General features: G+C 46.4%; 2 protein-coding genes across 2 annotated transcripts in view; one reads left to right on the forward strand and one right to left on the reverse strand.

Annotated features, from left to right (window-relative positions):
* Positions 1-9,327, reverse strand: part of LOC103460434 (putative ferric-chelate reductase 1) — a 33,191-nt gene that overhangs the window by 16,830 nt on the left and 7,034 nt on the right. Inside the window, exons 4-7 of the mRNA XM_008402597.2 lie at positions 9,102-9,296; positions 8,893-8,994; positions 8,658-8,808; positions 163-270 (exon numbers count right to left, since the gene is read on the reverse strand). Coding sequence (XP_008400819.2) covers positions 163-270; positions 8,658-8,808; positions 8,893-8,994; positions 9,102-9,296 — 556 coding nt within the window. The remainder of the gene's footprint in view (positions 1-162; positions 271-8,657; positions 8,809-8,892; positions 8,995-9,101; positions 9,297-9,327) is intronic.
* On the forward strand, positions 4,710-5,111 carry LOC108165959 (ras-like GTP-binding protein O-RHO). Its single transcript, XM_017303318.1, has one exon. The coding sequence runs from the start codon at positions 4,827-4,829 to the stop codon at positions 5,094-5,096; it is 270 nt and encodes an 89-aa protein (XP_017158807.1). The 5' UTR covers positions 4,710-4,826; the 3' UTR covers positions 5,097-5,111.

A 9,327-nucleotide genomic window follows, 5' to 3' on the forward strand; every position in this document is an offset into this window, starting at 1 on the left:
AGGACCGGAGGACGAACCGGAGGACGAACCGGAGGACGAACCGGAGGACGAACCGGAGGACGGACTGTAGGACCGGAGGAGGACCGGAGGACGGACTGTAGGACCGGAGGACGGACCAGAGGACGGACTGTAGGACCGGAGGAGGACCGGAGGAGGACTCACCGTGGGCTCTGATCATCTGCTGCTTCCCATCACTTGGGACCACAGCAGGAGACGTCAGCGCCATCTTTTGGCTGCTGCTATAATCGTTCTGGTGCTTCATGATGATCCCTGTTGGACACAGCAGAGCCTCCAGTGAGGACAATTCCCTGAGGAGTTGTTAATACACTGAACAACAATATAAAGTGTCAAATATCAGAGTTTTATCAACATTTGGGTTGCGCAATTTATAGAGAAACTCAAACTATATTTTCAGTAATTACTGATCTTCATATCGGCATTGATAACTTGGTGGTGTGGCCATTTGTAGTGCACTGACAGTCCTTTGAACATGATGGGATTCAGGTTGAGGAATTTGATTTTCACCCAGTTGGCTTCTCAATCAATCAACCAAATTCTATTGACTGCAGCAGCAAGGCTTTACAAAGTGCTTTCATCATAAAAAACACAAAGTCGTGCAACATAGAATCAACTATCAAAACATTACATTAAGTCAAGTGTCATCATTAAATTAGTGACTTCAGTCACAAGACATTTAAACTAGCTGGGTTGAGGGCTGAGAAGAAAAAACCCTCAATCACAATGACAGCAATTTGAAAAGGCAGCAGCACCACTTGGTTCTGGGCGATGGCTCCAAACAAACAACGAGTTGAGCCATTTGCTGAACTTTTATACACCTGCAACTCTAAACACGTTTCAGCAGAAGGGGATGCTTGACTCCCCATGGCCTGCACACCGAGTGGGAAGGGGGGACAAATGATGCTGAGTCAGAACTACCTTTCTGAACCTGTTCCGCTCTCTCAAGAAATCGTTCTCATTGGTTGTGGAGGGTCACTCAGCAAACCTCACTGCATGTATGAGGTGGACATGAAACTGTATGGTGAGACTTGTGTTGTCCCTGTGTTAGTAGTGCCAGGCCTAACGGACGATTTAATCATTGGCACAAATGTCATAAGATTCTTCATGCAACAGCTGAAAATAACCAATGATTATTGGCGTCTAGTGTCCAGTCCCAGTCTTCTCCCAGACTGTGAGCAGCTTCTCGACATGATGGCAAGCACTTCTCGGTGGAGAGGTGAAGAACTCCCAGAGAAGATTGGCACAGTCAAACTACGACAGTCTGTCACCCTGCTGACTGAACACCTGGTGTGGGGTGAGCTGCCACGTAACATCCCCATGTCTCCAGGGAGTACTGTAATCACCAAACCAACCTCATCTAAGTCGATGCCACGCAACATCATGGTTGCTCACATTATCACTCCTTTATGGGGAGATAGGTGGGTCCCTTTAAAAGCCGCCAACCTTTCAGACAAGCCCATCAAAGAAACAGCAAGTTGGCAGATGTGTCCCTTTGCCTGGCGGTTCAATGGTAAATGGACTGAACTTACATAGCACTTTATCCAATCATTTTGACCACTCAAAGCACTTCACACTAGAGTCACAGTGTAACTGTGACTCTAGTGAGTCACAGTTACACTGTGACTCACTAGAGTCACAGTGTAACTGTGACTCTAGTGAGTCACAGTTTAGTAGGCAATTTGGGGTTAGGTGCCTTGCCCAAGGGCACCTCAACACATGGCAGGAGGAAGCTGGAATCGAACCTACAACCTTCCAATTGCAAGACAACCACTCTACCCACACAGCCACAGTCGCCCCGCCCCATTGGTTGAAAATGTTGAGGTTTTTCAAGGCATCAGCCAGGTTGAAACTGCTGCTCCAGAGAAGGGACATGTCAGAGATCTGAAGCTGCGATTTCAACAGGTTGAACCTTAATATGACCTTAATACTGATGCAGGGAAAACAAAGTTGGTCGAGCTGCTTGAGAAATATAACGATATTTTCTCTAAGCATGCAGTAGATTGTGGTAAGGCAGAAGGCGTCGCATCCGGCTTGTTGATGATGAACCATTCCAGCTTCCATACCGCCGAATCCCACCGGCTCATCATCACAAGCTGCAGCAGGTTTTATCTGACATGGAGGAACAGGAGATAATAAATAAATCTGTGAGTGAATACGCCTCTCCTCTTGTGCTGGTCTGGAAGAAGGATGGCAGTCTGAGGATATGCACAGACTTCAGGTGGTTAAATGAAGTGATAAAGAGTCTCTGGAGAGGTTAGAGGTTGTGTTCCAACACCTTCACCTGCACAATCTCAAGTTGAGCCCCAACTTTATGAGATCATCAGTGAAATTTCTAGATGGTCATGGAGTGTCTGTCAACCCTGGAAAAGTTTAAATTATTACAAAGATGACAAAGGTTGACCTGATGGAGGATGATGGACGCACTCCTTCAGTCAAGAGGATAAAGTCCTTCCTTGGTGTTTTATTACCAACATTTCATTCCAAGCTGTTCATCTGTGGCCAGGCCCCTGTTTGCTCTAACTGCTGGACAGAAGAGGAAGGGCAAAACCAAAACAACAACTGCTGGTTCTTACAGAAAACTGAGACCATCTGACTGGACAGAGGAGTGTGAAACAGCCTTTTAAAGTCTCAAAGAAAAGCTGTTGAATTGTGTTGTTCTTGCACACCCAGATTTCTCACAGACTCTGATTTTGTTCATAAATGCTTCACTGGACGGACTCAGAGCTGTCTTGTCTCAAGTCCCAGCTGGAGAAGAGAAAGCTCGCCCCATTGCATTCGCCAGCAAGACACTGAGCAACTCTCAAAAGAAATACCCCGCTCACAGGCTTCAATTTTTGGCTTTGAAATGGAGTATATGTGAGAAGTTCAGTCATTGGTTAAGAGGTCAAACATTCACGGTGTGGACTGATAACAATCTGCTCACCTACATCATGACGAAACCAAAACTTGATGCTTGTGAGCAGCGATGGGTTGCGAAGTTTCTTTTGATCTGAAACACATACCTGGGTCCAAGATCACAGTGGCTGACGCACTCAGCAGGGATCCATTTGCAACAACTGTCAGCCATAGGATCATCACTGAGGGCTGCTCTCGCCTCCTTATTGAAGCTGATAGCATTAGCCAAGATGGGATCCAAGACGCTTTTCAACCTAAAGGTCCAGAGCCAAGAACCAATGCAGAACTCCATTGTAGTTCGCAACCTTACCCGTGTGACGCAGTGACAGTCAAGGCTCTTCTGGAGATGCATGACCAGTAGTGGCACTAATTCAGTCTGTCCAAGATTTGGGTGCATCAGGGCAAGATTCCCTCCCCGTGTTGGGCATATTTTGGATGAATCACAATATGCCCAAAAGCTTGACCCTGATGTTTCCAAAATCTTGCCATTCATTATCCRAGAGAGACRTCCATCCAGACGYGAAAGAGCAGGACTCAGTGTTGGAGCTATGGTGCTCATTAAGCAGTGGGAGAGGCTCAAGATTAAAAATGGGATCCTCTATAGAGTCACTCGAGATCCCCTCAGCAAACAGAAAAGACATCCGTTTGTTCTTYCTGATAGCCTCAAGGAAAGAGCCTTGCAAGRCWTTCATGACATGGCTGGACATCAGGGGCAGGCACGGACACTTCACCTGGCAAGACAGAGWTTCTTCTGGCCRAAGATGRRTWCTGATGTGAAGGAGTATRTAAAGTGTTGCCAGAGGTGCATTCTTGCCRAAACACCAGAACCTTGTTCTCGAGCCCCTCTTAAAAGCATAAGAACCTTTGCTCCAATGGAGTTGGTGTGTTTAGACTTCTGGAGTGCGGAAGATAAAAAGCTAAATTCAGTGGATGTGCTTGTCCTGACCGACCATTTCACAAAACTAGCCCACGCATTTCCATGCACCAATCAAACAGCAAAGCAGGTTGCTAAAAAGTTGTGGGACCGCGTATTTTGTGTGTATGAATTTCCTGAATGGATCAGGGAGCAAACTTTGACAGTGAGCTCATTGCTGAGCTGCTTCTGCTGGCGGGTGTATCAAAGTCTCACACCACTGCGTACCATCCCATGGGGAACGGGGGCACCGAGAGGTTCAACCAGACACTTGGCAGCATGCTCAGATCATTGCCACTCAGAGAGAAGAACAAATGAACAAATACAAACATTGACTGTTGCATATAATGCGACCGTTCACCAGACCACAGGATTTGCTCCAGTTGGTTGGATCCCGAGGCTTCCTGTGGATGTGATCTTCAAACAGCTGCTGTGTGATCCAGTGACTACCGATTACAAGAACTATGCCAACACACTCATGTCGCGTCTGTATGAGGCAGCTAGGATAGCTCAAGCACATGCTGTGGAAGAACAAGATAAAGAGGCAGTGTTGAAAAAGTGTAATACCCCTGCCACGCCACTAGTTGGTGCTAGGCTTGGACAAAGGTACCGGTTTGAACATTGGAGACAGAGTCTTGCTAGCCAACAAGGGTGAAAGAGGGAAGAAAACGTTATCTGACAAGTGGAGCGCTACAGTTTACACAGTTGTTGACAGGAATCTTCAAACTCACACATACAAGTTGGAAGACAAACAAGGTAACAAACAAATTGTGCACAGGAACCTGATCCTGGACATCAACTTTCTACCTGTGGGAACAGTCCAGGATGAGGTCACTGTTGTTGGAGCAGAGGAGGCACAAGGCCTGAGGCTTCAGAAGAGAGAAGTTTGGATAATGGCTCACTTCCCTCCTGTTAATCCTGTAGCATCAGCAGCAGACACCGAGGCTAACAAAGCGCTACTTCGACTTCAGTTCAACAATCTTCTAACCAATCACTACCGATGGCAGCAATTAGGAAAAAGCTGGTTATAGTGGGAGATGGAGCCTGTGGGAAGACCTGCCTGCTCATTGTGTTCAGCAAGGACCAGTTTCCTGAAGTCTATGTGCCCACAGTGTTAGAGAACTACGTTGCTGACATTGAAGTTGACGGGAAACAGGTTGAATTAGCGCTCTGGGACACAGCAGGTCAAGAGGACTATGACCGACTCCGCCCACTCTCTTATCCAGACACTGATGTCATACTCATGTGTTTCTCCATTGACAGCCACTGATTATTTCTGTTTTTATTTTAATTATGTAAAGCACTTTGAAATGCCTTGCTGCTGAAATGTGCTATACAAATAAAATTTGATTGATTGATTTATTAATGGAGATAAAACATGGGAGATGAGTAAATAGACAAACTGTGACAGCAATGATTCTCTGGATCAAGACGTGTCAGAACCAGGATTATCCAGCCAGAGTCTTGTGACGCCTCAGTGTGCAGGACTGTCAGGTGGACATGCAGGCAGTCATGTGGCAGAAGGACAGTTACAGACAGTGAGTCAGGCTCACGGAGGCTCTTCCTGTAAACTCAGACGCTAACATGGACATGTGTGTCAGAGACTGACCAGGTCGTTAGGACTCGGGTGGGCAGGGTCAGCGAAAGGGTGAACAGACTCAATGAATCCTTGGTTCAAAGACCTTTTGATTTTAGGGATTTGGCAAACTCAAAACTCCCAGTCCGTTCTTACGTGGTTTTGACTGAATTAATGTATTTACAGTTCTGTATATGGACAGTTCAACAATATAACTGTGACCCTGTTTACACGACAGTGATCCAATGAAAATTGAATTTTTTTTCCATTTCTATTAACACGATTACATGAAGATGTTCTAATTACAATCCTGTACACAGAAATGGCATAAATCGAAAAGGTGTAATACCCCTGCCACGCCACTAGTTGGTGCTGGGCTTGGAGAAACAAAAGTTCTCCCTCCATTCTTCATCGACTACATGGTTTACAAGGTGACCCCACCACTGGCTTGTTCTCCCGGGTCGCGTCCAGCAGCGCCGCCTCGTCATGTTTCTACTTAACGGAGTGGCGCTGAATGAGAGCCGTGTTCGAGGATTTAAGCACAGAGGCATAAAATGAGCTCCGTGTTGGAGACATGCAGTTATAAGAGTCAGAAGCACAAATATTACTCTGGTGTCTGGCATTCTGTAGTTTCTTCTTCTGTGGATTGTAGAGAGCCGTTATGAAAGTGTCATACTAGCTGGAAGAAAAGATCCGTTTATTCTGTTTCCAAGACGACGGACACCGGTACGTTTCAGAAACATCGCAGTCTGGAACCCGTTCTCACACTGTGCCGCTGTCAGAGACAACATTGTCAGGTGGTTTCATGTAAATGTACACTGCAAACGCAACAAAACTCTTGTTGTCGTGTAAACGGGACCTGTGATGGAATATCGTTTTCCTGAAAAACACACCGCGCATTGTGTTTATGGGTTTAAAGTTGGCACAGAACTGTATGATGATATGGATCTGAGAAGGCCAGAGGCCTGATCACACGTATGTTCCTTCTAACCCTGTTTGTAGGTGGCTCTCGAGCTGAGTGCTGTACTTCGCCATGGCAACCCTGTTTGTAGGTGGCTCTCGAGCTGAGTGCTGTACTTCGCCATGGCAACCCTCTGCTGAATTTTCATCTGTTTTCATCAACTTGGATTTTGGTGAAATATACGAGGGGTGAATGTAGCAAGTGTGTAAAATGTTTATATTTCTCCCCAAATCCTTCCTCATCTTTTGTTTTTCTTGGTTTCTGAATTGTATTTTATTTTGGTGGAGAAGCTTTTAGTTTCCTGTTTCCTGTTTTCGCGTCATATCCTGAGTGCTCCCCAGCGCGGGGCTCTGTAAGTCTACAGAGCTGCCTTCTGTCTGTGTATTAAAATATTCAACATTTCAAAACTGTTTTATGTTGAGTGCAGCACTGCAGTGGGTATTTAATTCCCACGTTAGTCGCATTAATCGAGTTCACCGGGCCGACGTGGTTATTTTGTTCTGGTTGGTTGAGCTGCGTGTGGGGAGGTTACAGCCAAAGACCTATTCTTGTTTTAAACAGAATAAACCTGCTGCAACACTCGTCTGCTGGTTCCTTTTGCCCATTACACACAACAGATGAGTTAGATGAAGGCGGCTACAATTGGATGGGGTCAAAGGTCACCTGGTGACATCATAATGTAGAGCTGCGTATCATCATAGTTATGGTAGCTGATCTTATAACCTGAGCCAGTGGGAGCAGATAAATATTGAATAAGAGGGTCCTAGGATTGAACCTTGGGGTACCCCACATGTGACCTTTGACCTCTGATGAGAAGTTTCCGATTGAAACAAAGAAATCCCTGTTCTTTATGTAGGATTCAAACCAGCTGAGTTCTGGACCGGAGAGTCCGACCCGACTCTCCAGTCGGTTCAGAAAAAATGTCCTGATCAACACTGAGGTCCAACAGAACCAGAACCAGCACTGTGGTTCTCCCACAGTCCGTATTTATGTGGATATCATTGAACACTTTGACTAGGCCAGTCTACGTGCTGTGGTAACTATGGAAACCAGACTGGAAGGAGTCAAATCGGCCGGTTATCGTTGGGAAGTTGTTTAACTGTTGAAGCTTTTTTAATAACTTTGCTGATGAATGGGAGGTCAGAGGTCAGAGGTCAGCCTGTAGTTCGGCAGTAGTGATTTTATCAGTGGTTTGATAACGGCTGTTTTCACAGGGGAAACACCTGAAGAGAGCGATGAGTTACTATCTGGACCAGATCATTAACGACAGGCAGGACTTTCTTAAAGAAATGTGAGGGTCGGAACCGGAGCTTCACTGACTTATCATGTTTTCTAGGGTTTTATAATGTAGTAGTTGAAATTGGGTCATTTTTTCTGCATCTGTTTTGTTTGGGCCCAGCTTTGGTTCTGGCTTTGGAGTGGATGTGCAGATTAATCCTCTGATCTTTTGAATTTTCTCTGAGAAGAAGCTGAAAACTTGTTGCAGGCATTAGATTGGAGTTCAGGTGGTAACGTCATAGGAGGGTTTGTGAGCCTGTCAACAGTGGCAAATAAAGCTCGAGCGTTGTTAGTGTTTTTGTTTATGACATCTGCAAAGAAAGCCTCTCTGGCATGTTTTAGTGTGGAGTGATAGTTACGTAGTCTTTCTTTATAGATGTCATAATAAACGTGACGTTGAATTTTTTCTCGTAGGCGGTTACGGGCAGTCTGAGGTGTGAAGCGTCTGTTGTTCAGGCCAATAGTTTCATCAGCTGTGTGTCGCTGGTCTGTCCCAGTCCTCAGATGGACGAGCCAGAAGTCCATCTGGTGCTGGAGCGGTCAGACGAGGATGAGGTCGATCTGCAGTAGAGCTAGTCTGTTGGAAACCAACTCTTTAACGGCCGATGGTCCGATAACGGACACTGAGCCGTGCAGCTGCCGCTCTAGTGGACGTCCCTGCATTCAACACGCCAACGGCTCCACATTTCATGAGACACATGAGGCTTTATGACCTGTGACAAAATGTAACATTATGGGGCCTTTTATTGTCTCCAGTCCAAGGGTTGTCCAAATGTTGCCAATTATGGTCTGATTACCCCGTGGACTTTCCCCACCCTGCACTGGGTAAAAAAACAACTCACTGACAGCAGGTTGGATTGAAAATTATACACAGATCAAGAGAGATATTACTTTGGTACAATAAGATGTCAGCAAATGCTCATTTACAGTTGTTAACTCCACATGGCAACAGTATTGAACATGGAGTGTTTATAGTTTGCTCAGTATAGGCGATTCTGTGGAGAGGGTCTTCCTACCGTTGGAGCTGGATCCATAGACCAGCAGCAGGTAGAAGAGTTGGTCGGAGGTGAAGCTGAAGTTGCTGGAAGTGAAGATGGCGTTCTTGGAGATGAATGTGCAGCCCAGGACCCCGTTCTGGTTGGAGGTCTGTATATCTGAGAGGGCTCCCTGCCAGAGACATTCACTGGTCATCCTCTGAGGAACCAACCTCTGAACGCTCCTCGACCAGGACGTCCTGGTGGGGTGAAGTACCTTAGGTTGAACCGTTGGAGCTGTTCGCCCAACAGAGAAGGCCCGCTGCACATCAACAGCTCCGGTGCTGTTCAGGCCACAGAGGTAGATGTCATCTTGACCCTGAGGATGGGAGACGGAGCAGAAGCTCAACCTTCTGACACTGCAGCACTGGAAAGGTCCAGGAAACATTTGGACTTCATAACCAACATCTGGTTTGGTTTCCTCACCATATTCTGATCATCTGACCACCCAAAAGCTACGTATCCCTGAGCCGGTCCGGACAGCTCGTACTGGACCCCGGATTCGGGCGGAGTCAGAAGTCTGGCTGACATGAAGAAGCAGTTGGAGCTGGAGGAGGGATCACAGTTTGTGGGCTGGCTGAAGCACAGCTTGGTGGAACCGCAGCCGACATTGGAGATGGACTGGAGGGAGACAGGACCAATCAGAGAGACT

Source organism: Poecilia reticulata, unplaced genomic scaffold (assembly GCF_000633615.1).
Source record: "Poecilia reticulata strain Guanapo unplaced genomic scaffold, Guppy_female_1.0+MT scaffold_241, whole genome shotgun sequence".
NCBI lineage: Eukaryota > Metazoa > Chordata > Actinopteri > Cyprinodontiformes > Poeciliidae > Poecilia > Poecilia reticulata.